We start from the raw sequence: 14,334 nt of genomic DNA, 5'->3' as shown, positions 1-14,334 counted from the left end.
TGGGGCCTTTCAGAACAGGTGTATATGTACTGAGATCATGTGACACTTAGAGTGCACACAGGTGTACTTTATTTAACTAATTATGTGACTTCTGAAGGTAATTTTTTGCACCAGATCTTATTTAGGGGCTTCATAGCAAAGGGGGTGAATACATATGCACACACCACTTTTCAGTTATTAACTGTTTTTATTTTTTTTAAACAAGTTATTTTTTTATTTATCATTATTATAGGGTTCTAACCCTTTACACTCCTACCTCTATATCTGTATCATTATTATAGGGTTTTAACCCTTTACACTCCTACCTCTATCTGTATCATTATTATAGGGTTTTAACCCTTTACACTCCTACCTCTATCTGTATCATTATTATAGGGTTTTAACCCTTTACACTCCTACCTCTATCTGTATCATTATTATAGGGTTTTAACCCTTTACACTCCTACCTCTATCTGTATCATTATTATAGGGTTTTAACCCTTTACACTCCTACCTCTCTATCTGTATCATTATTATAGGGTTAACCCTTTACACTCCTACCTCTCTATCTGTATCATTATTATAGGGTTAACCCTTTACACTCCTACCTCTCTATCTGTATCATTATTATAGGGTTCTAACCCTTTACACTCCTACCTCTATATCTGTATCATTATTATAGGGTTTTAACCCTTTACACTCCTACCTCTATCTGTATCATTATTATAGGGTTTTAACCCTTTACACTCCTACCTCTATATCTGTATCATTATTATAGGGTTTTAACCCTTTACACTCCTACCTCTATATCTGTACCATTATTATAGGGTTAACCCTTTACACTCCTACCTCTCTATCTGTATCATTATTATAGGGTTAACCCTTTACACTCCTACCTCTCTATCTGTATCATTATTATAGGGTTAACCCTTTACACTCCTACCTCTCTATCTGTATCATTATTATAGGGTTTTAACCCTTTACACTCCTACCTCTATCTGTATCATTATTATAGGGTTTTAACCCTTTACACTCCTACCTCTATCTGTATCATTATTATAGGGTTAACCCTTTACACTCCTACCTCTATATCTGTATCATTATTATAGGGTTAACCCTTTACACGCCTACCTCTCTATCTGTATCATTATTATAGGGTTAACCCTTTACACGCCTACCTGTCCTATGTGTTTCTCAGCGGGTTGTGTTTCCTAAACGGGTTGTGTGTTTCTAAACTGAATATTGAATGATTCTAGTCTCATCTCTCCTTCCTTCTAACCTTGGTTCTACTCTAAGGGTCTGTCCATCTCTCTCTCCTCTCTTCTGTCCCCTGCCCCCCACCCCCCCCCCCCCCCCCCCAGGTTATGTGGTTATCCACCATTCTACTCTAACCATGGTCTGGCCATCTCTCTCTCCTCTCTTCTGTCCCCTGTCCCCCCCCCCCCCCCCCTAAACGGGTTGTGTGTTTCTAAACTGAATATTGAATGAGTCTAGTCTCATCTCTCCTTCCTTCTAACCTTGGTTCTACTCTAAGGGTCTGTCCATCTCTCTCTCCTCTCTTCTGTCCCCTGTCCCCCCCCCCCCCCCAGGTTATGTGGTTATCCACCGTTCTACTCTAACCATGGTCTGGCCATCTCTCCTGGGATGAAGAAGAGAATCAGGATGGGACAGTATGAGTTTCCTAACCCAGAGTGGTCCGACGTATCAGAGGAGGGTAAGTGTGGCTTGGCTTGTATAGTGGGCTTGTATAATGGGCTTGTATAATGGGCTTGTATAATAAATAATTGTTCAGCAGTCTGATGGCTTGGTGTAGAAGCTGTTCAGCAGTCTGATGGCTTGGGGGTAGAAGCTGTTCAGCAGTCTGATGGCTGGGTGTAGAAGCTGTTCAGCAGTCTGATGGCTGGGTGTGGAAGCTGTTCAGCAGTCTGATGGCTTGGGGGTAGAAGCTGTTTAGCAGTCTGATGGCTTGGGGGTAGAAGCTGTTCAGCAGTCTGATGGCTTGGGGGTAGAAGCTGTTTAGCAGTCTGATGGCTTGGGGGTAGAAGCTGTTCAGCAGTCTGATGGCCTGCTGGTAGAAGCTGTTCAGCAGTCTGATGGCCTGCTGGTAGAAGCTGTTCAGCAGTCTGATGGCTTGGGGGTAGAAGCTGTTCAGCAGTCTGATGGCTGGGTGTAGAAGCTGTTCAGCAGTCTGATGGCTTGGGGGGTAGAAGCTGTTTAGCAGTCTGATGGCTTGGGGGGTAGAAGCTGTTCAGCAGTCTGATGGCTTGGGGGTAGAAGCTGTTTAGCAGTCTGATGGCTTGGGGGTAGAAGCTGTTTAGCAGTCTGATGGCCTGCTGGTAGAAGCTGTTTAGCAGTCTGATGGCCTGCTGGTAGAAGCTGTTTAGCAGTCTGATGGCCTGCTGGTAGAAGCTGTTTAGCAGTCTGATGGCTTGGGGGTAGAAGCTGTTCAGCTTTCTGATGGCTTGGGGGTAGAAGCTGTTCAGCTTTCTGGTGGCTTGGGGGGTAGAAGCTGTTCATCAGTCTGACGGCTTGGGGGTAGAAGCTGTTCAGCAGTCTGATGGCTTGGGGGGTAGAAGCTGGTCAGCTTTCTGATGGCTTGGGAGTAGAAGCTGTTCAGCTTTCCGGTTGGCTTGGGGGGTAGAAGCTGTTCAGCAGTCTGATGGCTTGGTGTAGAAGCTGTTCAGTAGTCTGGTGGCTTGGGGGTAGAAGCTGTTCAGTAGTCTGGTGGCTTGGGGGTAGAAGCTGTTCAGGAATATTTTGGTCCACACTTGGCGCTCCAGTACGTGGTAATTCACATATAGAGTGTACTTCGCCATCCTGGATTTCCACAATATAAATGTACCTTAATAGTTACTTAATTCTAGTGTGTGTGTGTGTGTGTGTGTGTGTGTGTGTGTAGCCAAGCAGCTCATCAGAACCCTGCTGAAGACCGAGCCCACGCAGAGGTTGACCATCACCGAGTTCATGAACAATCCATGGATCAACGTGAGTTTCTCTCTCTCCTCTCCCCTGTCAATTCAATTCAAGGGGCTTTATTGGCATGGGAAACATGTGTTAACATTGCCAAAGCAAGTGAGGTTGATAATATACAAAAGTGAAATAAACAATAAAAATGAACAGTAAACATTACTCACAGAAGTTTCAAAATAATAAATACATTACAAATGTCATATATACGCACATACACACACACATATATATATGTGTATATTATATATGTATGTGTGTATATATATTACATATGTATGTGTGTATATATATATACATATATAATATATATATACATATATATATACACACATACATATGTAATATATATACATACATATATGTATGTGTGTGTGTGTGTGTGTGTGTGTATGTATATATATATATATATATATATATCTAAATATCTAAATATATATATATATATATAAATACTTTTTTCTTTACATAGTTGAATGTGCTGACAACAAAATCACACAAAAATTATCAATGGAAATCAAATTTATCAACCCATGGAGGTCTGGATTTGGAGTCACACTCAAAATTACAGTGGAAAACCACACTACAGGCTGATCCAACTTTGATGTAAATGTCCTTAAAACAAGTCAAAATGAGGCCCAGTAGTGTGTGTGGCCTCCACGTGCCTGTATGACCTCCCTACAACGCCTGGGCATGCTCCTGATGAGGGGGTGGATGGTCTCCTGAGGGATCTCCTCCCAGACCTGGACTAAAGCATCCGCCAACTCCTGGACAGTCTGTGGTGCAGCGAGACATGATGTCCCAGATGTGCTCAATTGGATTCAGGTCTGGGGAACGGGCGGGCCAGTCCATAGCATCAATGCCTTCCTCTTGCAGGAACTGCTGACACTCTCCAGCCACATGAGGTCTAGCATTGCCTTGCATTCGGAGGAACCCAGGAGGAACCCAGGGCCAACCGCACCAGCATATGGTCTCACAAGGGGTCTGAGGATCTCATCTCGGTACCTAATGGCAGTCAGGCTACCTCTGGCGAGCACATGGAGGGCTGTGCGGCCCCCCAAAGAAATGCCACCCCACACCATGACTGACCCACTGCCAAACCGGTCATGCTGGAGGATGTTGCAGGCAGCAGAACGTTCTCCACGGCGTCTCCAGACTCTGTCACGTTAAAAGAAAAATACCTCTCCAAAAAAATTACATAGAGAATCTACTTTAAGACATGAAGGTCAGTCAATACGGAAAATTTCAAGAACTTTGAAAGTTTCTTCAAGTGCAGTCGCAAAAAACATCAAGCGCTGTGATGAAGCTGTCTCTCATGAGGACCGCCACAGGAAAGGAAGGCCCAGAGCTACCTCTGCTGCAGAGGATAAGTTCATTACAGTTACTCTGAAATTGCAGCCCAAATAAATGCTTCAGTGTTCAAGTAACAGACACATCTCAACATCAACTGTTCAGTTGAGACTGCATGAAGCCAAGAAACACAAGCAATGGACATTAGACCGGTGGAAAGTGAGTCCAAATTTGAGAGACATTTTTTTGCATTCTGCAGTGATACACCATCACATCTGGTTTGCGCTTAGTGGGACTATCATTTGTTTTTCAACAGGACAATGACCCAACACACCTCCAGACTGTCTAAGGGCTATTTGACCAAGAAGGAGAGTGATGGTGCTGCATCAGATGACCTGGCCTCCACAATCACCCGACCTCAACCCAATTGAGATGGTTTGGGATGAGTTGAACCTCCGAGTGAAGGAAAGTAGCCAACAAGTGCTCAGCATATGTGGGAACTCGTTCAAGACTGTTGGAAAAGCATTCCAGGTGAAGCAGGTTGAGAGAATGCCAAGAGTGTGCAAAGCTGTCAAGGCAAATGGTGGCTACTTTAAAGAATCTCATATATAAAATAAATGAATATTTGTTTAACACTTTTTTGGTTACTACATGATTCCGTATGTGTTATTTCATAGTTTTGATGTCTTCACTATTATTCTACAAAGTAGAAAATAGCTCAAATAAAGAAAAATCCTTGAATGAGTAGGTGTGTCCAAACTTTTGACTGGTACATCCCTAGTGTGTGTGTACATATATGTTATTCATTTAACGGAAAACAATTAACATTTTCCATTTGTCACATCCCTAGCGTGTGTGTCACATCGCTTGTGTGTGAGTGTGTGTGTCTCATCCCTAGTGTGTGTGTGTCTCTTTCTCTGTAGCAGTCGATGGAGGTTCCCCAGATTCCTCTCCACACCAGGCGAGTTCTGATCGAGGAGAGAGATGCTTGGGAGGACCTCAGGGTGAGACTGAATGCATCCTAAATGGAACACTTTCCCCTATGTAGTGCACACTAGTCCCTATGTAGTGCACACTAGTCCCTATGTAGTGCACACTAGTCCCTATGTAGTGCACACTAGTCCCTATGTAGCCCAGTGAGAGGGTTCCAAGCCAAGCCCAGTGGGATGCTCTTTTTGGGGCCGCCGGTGTCTTGGTAAAGAAAATGTTTAATTAAATATGTCTTCCTACCTAGACGTCAGTGGGATGTTGTTACAGAACGTTGTCTGATGAACTTCCTGTCTGTGTGTCTCTCAGGAGGAGATGAATAGCGCCTTAGCGACCATGAGAGTGGACTATGAGCAAGTCAAAATCAAGACCATTGAGGAGTCCTCCAATCCCCTTCTGATGAAGAGGAGGAAGAAAATACAGCCCTCAGCCAATCACACGGTCCCAGACACACAGAGACCTGCCCTATGAGACATATATATATATATACACACACACACAGGGATACACCCACTCATACACGTGTTGGTAAACAGAAGCAATAAGGGTTATCGACTCTCTGGGGAGTGCATGAATTTTCTTAAAGCATAGAAGTTTATTTTTCATGACCAGTTTTAATGTTTTTAAAAGGCATTTATTTTGATTAATCAATGTTTTTACCTAATCAACCACTCTGCTATGTTCACCTTTTAAACCAACCAAGAGATTATGAGAAGAGGGTCTGAGTCCATGGTTTTGACTAAATCCAAACAGACTTCCCTGTATCCGTTAGTGATAGATTAACAAACCATGTGTGTTATTGAAATGGCTTGTGGGAATGTAAACACACACTTACACATCGAGGTCTGGGACGTCACGGCCCGGACACGTCCCATTCAGAGACCTATGAAGTCACCCCCCCCCCCCCGGCCACGTCCCATTCAGAGACCTATGAAGTCACCCCCCGGCCACGTCCCATTCAGAGACCTATGAAGTCACCCCCCCCCTCGGACACGTCCCATTCAGAGACCTATGAAGTCACCCCCCCCCCCCCCCGGCCACGTCCCATTCAGAGACCTATGAAGTGTGTCGCCCCCCCCCCCCCGGCCACGTCTCATTCAGAGACCTATGAAGTCACCCCCCCCCCCCCGGACACGTCCCATTCAGAGACCTATGAAGTCACCCCCCCCGGCCACGTCTCATTCAGAGACCTATGAAGTCACCCCCCCCGGCCACGTCTCATTCAGAGACCTATGAAGTCACCCCCCCCCGGCCACGTCTCATTCAGAGACCTATGAAGTGTGTGTGTGTGTGTCCCCCGGACACGTCCCATTCAGAGACCTATGAAGTGTGTCGTCGTCCCCCGGCCACGTCTCATTCAGAGCCCTGTGTAGCACCCCCCTGCCACGTCCCATTCAGAGACATATGAAGTCACTTCCTGGTTACGTCCCATTCAGAGACATATGAAGTCACTTCCTGGTTACGTCCCATTGAGAGACATATGAAGTCACGCCCCATTCATGAACCACTTTCCCACAGTACAAGATGAATAGTTGAGTACAGTTCACTTGGCCTCCACCCAAGTCCTTAACCACTTCCCTCTACCCCCTATGCACTTGTGGAGAGCTGATACGCCCAGGGTACAAGTGTTTAAGGGCAGAGACAAGGCAGCCATGTTTCGTAATGGAATGCAGCCAGAGGCCATCTCAGCCTGTTCTTATCCTGGCTGTTACAATGTTCAGAATCCCTTTCTGCTCAGACTTTGTACTGTGTGAATGCTATGCAGAGGGCTTCACCCCAAAACTACCTTCTACATCATTTTGATACTGCTTTGATTTTGTGTGTAAATATAGTGTTGCAGAATCTTATTGTCACTTTGTGTCTCGTGTGTGTGTGTGTGTGTGTGTGTGTTCCTGCATCCTCTCACTGTGGGTCACAAGTAGTCCTGCTAGCTGCGTCATTACAGACCCGGGTTCGATCCCAGGCTGTGTCACAGCCGGCTGTGACCGTTAGATCTATGAGGTGTCGCACAATTGGCCCAGCGTCGTCCGGGTTAGGGGAGGGTTTGTGTTGAGAAGCAGTGTGGCTTGGCAGGGTTTCGGAGGGAGCACGGCTCTCAAGCTTCACCTCTCCAAAGTCCATACGGAGTTGCAGTGATGAGACAAGTTTGGAAACAATGAAATTGGGGAGGAAAAGGGTAAAAATGATTTGGGCACTTTTTATTGGGAATTTGTATTTTGGGACACAGAAACAGCAAGCCTCCCTATATCTCACTGAGAGGTGTGGTGACATTCTGGTCTCCCTGGCCTACGGGACTCCACCTCTACGAGCTCAGTGACTTTCAACGTGGCACCGTCGTAGGATGCCACATTGCCAACAAGTCAGTTTGCCAAATTTCTGTCCTGTTAGAGCTGCCCCGGTCAACTGTAAGTGCTGTTATTGTCAAGTGGAAATGTCTAGGAGCAACAACGGCTCATTCGGGAAGTGGTAGGCCACACAAGTTCACAGAGCGGGAACACAGAGTTATAAAATGTTTTGGGAATATATTTGATGAGCAGGTGTCCACATACTTTTGGTCATGGAGTGTAGAGTGACACCTGTGAGCATTAAAATACACTGCTCAAAAAAATAATAACACATCCTAGATCTGAATGAATTATGGCATCATTGACCTGAATGTAATCACCAAAAATTTAAGAACAACAACATTTTTTATTTTTTTTATATATAATAAATGCAACAATTTGAACAATAGATGAATATGCTCAAATATTTTGAGTAAAAAAAATCCATCAGGTATTAACTGAATTATAGCACATAAAACATGTTGCTGGGTGCAGACGAATAATGGTTCTGGTATTTTGATGGGAATTTGGGTTTTAAATATACACTGCTCTTAAACACTTAAACAACACAATGTCACTCCAAGTCAATCACACTTCTGTGAAATCAAACTGTCCACTTAGGAAGCAACACTGCTTGACAATAAATTTCACATGCAGGTGGAAATTATAGGCAATTAGCAAGACACCCCCAATAAAGGAGTGGTTCGGCAGGTGGTGACCACAGACCACTTCTCAGTTCCTATGCTTCCTGGCTGATGTTTTGGTCACTTTTGAATGCTGGCGGTGCTTTCACTCTAGTGGTAGAATGAGACGGAGTCTACAACCCACACAAGTGGCTCAGGTAATGCAGCTCATCCAGGATGGCACATCAATGCGAGCTGTGGCAAGAAGGTTTGCTGTGTCTGTCAGCGTAGTGTCCAGAGCATGAAGGCGCTACCAGGAGACAGGCCAGTACATCAGGAGACGTGGAGGAGGCCGTAGGAGGGCAACAACCCAGCAGCAGGACTGCTACCTCCGCCTTTGTGCAAGGAGGAGCAGGAGGAGCACTACCAGAGCCCTGCAAAATTACCTCCAGCAGGCCAAAAATGTGCATGTGTCTGCTCAAACGGTCAGAAACAGACTCCATGAGGGTGGTATGAGGGCCCGACGTCCACAGGTGGGGGTTGTGCTTACAGCCCAACACCGTGCAGGACGTTTTTCATTTGCCAGAGAACACCAAGATTGGCAAATTCGCCACTGGCGCCCTGTGCTCTTCACAGATGAAAGCAGGTTCACACTGAGCACATGACAGACGTGACAGAGTCTGGAGACGCCGTGGAGAACGTTCTGCTGCCTGCAACATTCTCCAGCATGACCGGTTTGGCGGTGGGTCAGTCATGGTGTGGCGTGGCATTTCTTTGGGGGGCCTCACAGCCCTCCATGTGCTCGCCAGAGGTAGCCTGACTGCCATTAGGTACCGAGATGAGATCCTCAGACCCCTTGTGAGACCATATGCTGGTGCGGTTGGCCCTGGGTTCCTCCTAATGCAAGACAATGCTAGACCTCATGTGGCTGGAGTGTGTCAGCAGTTCCTGCAAGAGGAAGGCATTGATGCTATGGACTGGCCTGCCCGTTCCCCAGACCTGAATCCAATTGAGCACATCTGGGACATCATGTCTCGCTCCATCCACCACAGACTGTCCAGGAGTTGGCGGATGCTTTAGTCCAGGTCTGGGAGGAGATCCCTCAGGAGACCATCCGCCTCCTCATCAGGAGCATGCCCAGGCGTTGTAGGGAGGTCATACAGGCACGTGGAGGCCACACACACTACTGAGCCTCATTTTGACTTGTTTTAAGGACATTTACATCAAAGTTGGATCAGCCTGTAGTGTGGTTTTCCACTTTAATTTTGAGTGTGACTCCAAATCCAGACCTCCATGGGTTGATAAATTTGATTTCCATTGATCATTTTTGTGTGATTTTGTTGTCAGCACATTCAACTATGTAAAGAAAAAAGTATTTAATAAGAATATTTAATTCATTCAGATCTAGGATGTGTTATTATTTTTTTGAGCAGTGTATTTTAATGCTCTCATATTTACATGTTCTAATGGTATCAGGTATTTTTCTATATTTTGTGTGAAAATAAATAACATTTCTAAGTGCTGCATTTGCATAAATACACTGGGTGTATTTGCATATATTAATACATTAACATAAATGATTGGGACAAGGCTGCAACCACAAAAAAAAACGTGCTTTGTCTCGGCCTACCTGCACTCACCTGCGGTGTCTAGACCTCATTAATTACTGTTGTCACATTCTGTTGTACAGTTCAATAGCAGGACACCCTAGGTTTAAAAATCAACAGGTTCTAGATTACACCTATCTAAAAATACTTTACATTGTGAGATCAGACATAACATAAATATAGTCAAGTGTTCATTTTCAGGAAGTTGCTTTCATTTCAGAGCTTTTAATTTGTAAACATTTCAATTGTATTAAATTATAACTTTTTTTTTTCAATTCCACCCAAAAAATAACATCCATCAAAATAAAGTTATCTTCCTTGTGATGTAAATGTCGAGGCGTTGAATCCCGGACAAAGCTTTAGCGTTCTTATAGATGCAGCGGAAAGACAACATTGAGCCCATTTCACTCATTACCGAGGTGTTTGACAGGTCATTACAAACATTTCTGCAGTCGTAACGTTAACGGGGGAAAAACGACAGGCACAAGCAAGAGGATGAAAGAGTCGCAGGAGTAAAATGAAAACAGACAATCCAGTGAAATTTAGGTGACAAGTGGATTTTTACATCAAACACAGGAATGAGATGACTGAAGGAGACCGATCCTCAGGTGGGCAGGGCATGTGCGTTGCTACCGGAATGAGGATGCATTTTCTGCTCATTCTTACTCTATGCTGCTCCATGCTCACACTGGGGGACAGGAAACTCCTCTGGTTGGTCACACTGGGGGACAGGAAACTCCTCTGTTTGGTTGGTCACACTGGGGGACAGGAAACTCCTCTGGTTGGTCGGTCACACTGGGGGAGAGGAAACTCCTATGGTTGGTTGGTCACACTGGGGGACAGGAAACTCCTCTGGTTGTTTGGTCACACTCGGGGACAGGAAACTCCTCTGGTTGGTCGGTCACACTGGGGGACAGGAAACTCCTCTGGTTGGTCACACTGGGAAACAGGAAACTTCTCTGGTTGGTCACACTGGGGGACAGGAAACTCCTCTGGTTGGTCACACTGGGGGACAGGAAACTCCTCTGGTTGGTTGGTTGGTCACACTGGAGGACAGGAAACTCCTCTGGTTGGTTGGTTGGTCACACTGGGGGACAGGAAACTCCTCTGGTTGGTTGGTTGGTCACACTGGAGGACAGGAAACTCCTCTGGTTGGTTGGTTGGTCACACTGGGGGACAGGAAACTCCTCTGGTTGGTTGGTCACAATGGGGGACAGGAAACTCCTCTGGTTGGTCACAATGGGGGACAGGAAACTCCTCTGGTTGGTTGGTCACACTGGAGGACAGGAAACTCCTCTGGTTGGTTGGTTGGTCACACTGGAGGACAGGAAACTCCTCTGGTTGGTTGGTTGGTCACACTGGGGGACAGGAAACTCCTCTGGTTGGTTGGTCACAATGGGGGACAGGAAACTCCTCTGGTTGGTTGGTCACAATGGGGGACAGGAAACTCCTCTGGTTGGTTGGTCGAGGACAGGAAACTCCTCAGGTTGGTTGGTCACACTGGAGGACAGGTAACTCCTCTGGTTGGTTGGTCACACTGGGGGACAGGAAACTCCTCTGGTTGGTTGGTTGGTTGGTCACACTGGAGGACAGGAAACTCCTCTGGTTGGTTGGTCACACTGGAGGACAGGAAACTCCTCTGGTTGGTTGGTTGGTCACACTGGAGGACAGGAAACTCCTCTGGTTGGTATGTCACACTGGGGGACAGGAAACTCCTCTGGTTGGTTGGTCACACTGGAGGACAGGAAACTCCTCTGGTTGGTTGGTCACACTGGAGGACAGGAAACTCCTCTGGTTGGTTGGTCACACTGGAGGACAGGAAACCCCTCTGGTTGGTTGGTTGGTTGGTCACACTGGAGGACAGGAAACTCCTCTGGTTGGTTGGTCACACTGGAGGACAGGAAAATCCTCTGGTTGATTGGTCACACTGGGGGACTGGAAACTCCTCTGGTTGGTTGGTCACACTGGAGGACAGGAAACTCCTCTGGTTGGTTGGTCACACTGGGGGACTGGAAACTCCTCTGGCTGGTTGGTCACACTGGAGGACAGGAAACTCCTCTGGTTGGTTGGTTGGTTGGTCACACTGGGGGACAGGAAACTCCTCTGGTTGGTTGGTCACACTGGAGGACAGGAAACTCCTCTGGTTGGTTGGTCACACTGGGGGACTGAACTCCTCTGGCTGGTTGGTCACACTGGGGGACAGGAAACTCCTCTGGTTGGTTGGTTGGTTGGTCACAATAGAGGACAGGAAACTCCTCTGGTTGGTTGGTCACACTGGAGGACAGGAAACTCCTCTGGTTGGTTGGTTGGTCACACTGGGGGACAGGAAACTCCTCTGGTTGTTTGGTCACTCTGGGGGACAGGAAACTCCTCAGGTTGGTTGGTCACACTGGGGGACAGGAAACTCCTCTGGTTGGTTGGTCACACTGGGGGACAGGAAACTCCTCTGGTTGTTTGGTCACACTGGAGGACAGGAAAATCCTCTGGTTGGTTGGTCACACTGGAGGACAGGAAACTCCTCTGGTTGGTTGGTCACACTGGGGGACTGGAAACTCCTCTGGCTGGTTGGTCACACTGGAGGACAGGAAACTCCTCTGGTTGGTTGGTTGGTTGGTCACACTGGGGGACAGGAAACTCCTCTGGTTGGTTGGTCACACTGGAGGACAGGAAACTCCTCTGGTTGGTTGGTCACACTGGGGGACTGAACTCCTCTGGCTGGTTGGTCACACTGGGGGACAGGAAACTCCTCTGGTTGGTTGGTTGGTTGGTCACAATAGAGGACAGGAAACTCCTCTGGTTGGTTGGTCACACTGGAGGACAGGAAACTCCTCTGGTTGGTTGGTTGGTCACACTGGGGGACAGGAAACTCCTCTGGTTGTTTGGTCACTCTGGGGGACAGGAAACTCCTCAGGTTGGTTGGTCACACTGGGGGACAGGAAACTCCTCTGGTTGGTTGGTCACACTGGGGGACAGGAAACTCCTCTGGTTGTTTGGTCACTCTGGGGGACAGGAAACTCCTCTGGTTGGTCACACTGGGGGAGAGGAAACTTCTCTGGTTTGTTGGTCACACTGGGGGACTGGAAACTCCTCTGGTTGGTTGGTCACACTGGGGGACAGGAAACTCTTCTGGATGTTTGGTCACACTGGAGGACAGGAAACTCCTCTGGTTGTTTGGTCACACTGGAGGACAGGAAACTCCTCTGGTTGGTTGGTCACACTGGGGGAGATGAAACTCCTCTGGTTGGTCACACTGGGGGACAGGAACATTCTCTGGTTGGTTGGTCACACTGGAGGACAGGAAACTCCTCTGGTTGGTTGGTCACACTGGAGGACAGGAAACTCCTCTGGTTGGTTGGTCACACTGGAGGACAGGAAACCCCTCTGGTTGGTTGGTTGGTTGGTCACACTGGAGGACAGGAAACTCCTCTGGTTGGTTGGTCACACTGGAGGACAGGAAACTCCTCTGGTTGGTTGGTCACACTGGGGGACAGGAAACTCCTCTGGTTGGTTGGTTGGTTGGTCACACTGGAGGACAGGAAACTCCTCTGGTTGGTTGGTCACACTGGGGGACTGGAAACTCCTCTGGCTGGTTGGTCACACTGGGGGACAGGAAACTCCTCTGGTTGGTTGGTTGGTCACACTAGAGGACAGGAAACTCCTCTGGTTGGTTGGTCACACTGGAGGACAGGAAACTCCTCTGGTTGGTTGGTTGGTCACACTGGAGGACAGTAAACTCCTCTAGTTGTTTGGTCACTCTGGGGGACAGGAAACTCCTCAGGTTAGTTGGTCACACTGGGGGACAGGAAACTCCTCTGGTTGGTTGGTCACACTGGGGGACAGGAAACTCCTCTGGTTGTTTGGTCACTCTGGGGGACAGGAAACTCCTCTGGTTGGTCACACTGGGGAGAGGAAACTCCTCTGGTTGGTTGGTCACACTGGGGGACTGGAAACTCCTCTGGTTGTTTGGTCACACTGGGGGACAGGAAACTCCTCTGTTTGGTCACACTGGGGGACAGGAAAATTCTCTGGTTGGTTGGTCACACTTGGGGACAGGAAACTCCTCTGGTTGGTTGGTCACACTGGGGGACAGGAAAATCTTCTGGTTGTTTGGTCACACTGGAGGACAGGAAACTCCTCTGGTTGTTTGGTCACACTGGAGGACAGGAAACTCCTCTGGTTGTTTGGTCACACTGGAGGACATGAAACTCCTCTGGTTGTTTGGTCACAATGGAGGACAGGAAACTCCTCTGGTTGGTTGGTCACACTGGGGGAGAGGAAACTCCTCTGGTTGGTCACACTGGAGGACAGGAAACCCCTCTGGTTGCTTGGTTGGTTGGTCACACTAGAGGACAGGAAACTCCTCTGGTTGGTTGGTCACACTGGAGGACAGGAAACTCCTCTGGTTGGTTGGTCACACTGGGGGACAGGAAACTCCTCTGGTTGGTTGGTCATACTGGAGGACAGGAAACTCCTCTGGTTGGTTGGTCACACTGGGGGACAGGAAACTCCTCTGGTTGGTTGGTTGGTTGGTCACACTGGAGGACAGGAAACTCCTCT

General features: G+C 47.4%; 1 protein-coding gene across 3 annotated transcripts in view; it reads left to right on the top strand.

The window, feature by feature from the left end:
- LOC139413943 (MAP kinase-activated protein kinase 2-like) overlaps nt 1–7,076 on the top strand; it is a 56,689-nt gene extending 49,613 nt beyond the window's left edge. Inside the window, exons 7-10 of one of the 3 annotated variants that reach the window (XM_071161832.1) lie at nt 1,569–1,693; nt 2,879–2,964; nt 5,160–5,240; nt 5,533–7,076. In XM_071161832.1, the coding sequence (XP_071017933.1) occupies nt 1,569–1,693; nt 2,879–2,964; nt 5,160–5,240; nt 5,533–5,694 (454 nt within the window). In that variant the 3' untranslated portion in view covers nt 5,695–7,076. Of the gene's footprint in view, nt 1–1,568; nt 1,694–2,878; nt 2,965–5,134; nt 5,241–5,532 lie in introns of all 3 variants that reach the window. The other 2 variants (XM_071161835.1, XM_071161834.1) reach the window with 2 other exon arrangements.
- The last annotated feature ends 7,258 nt before the right edge of the window (nt 7,077–14,334 follow it).

Source organism: Oncorhynchus clarkii, chromosome 7 (assembly GCF_045791955.1).
Source record: "Oncorhynchus clarkii lewisi isolate Uvic-CL-2024 chromosome 7, UVic_Ocla_1.0, whole genome shotgun sequence".
Lineage (NCBI taxonomy): Eukaryota > Metazoa > Chordata > Actinopteri > Salmoniformes > Salmonidae > Oncorhynchus > Oncorhynchus clarkii.
The sequence above is the reverse complement of the archived record's forward strand: the minus strand, read 5'-3'. Positions and strand labels throughout refer to the sequence as shown.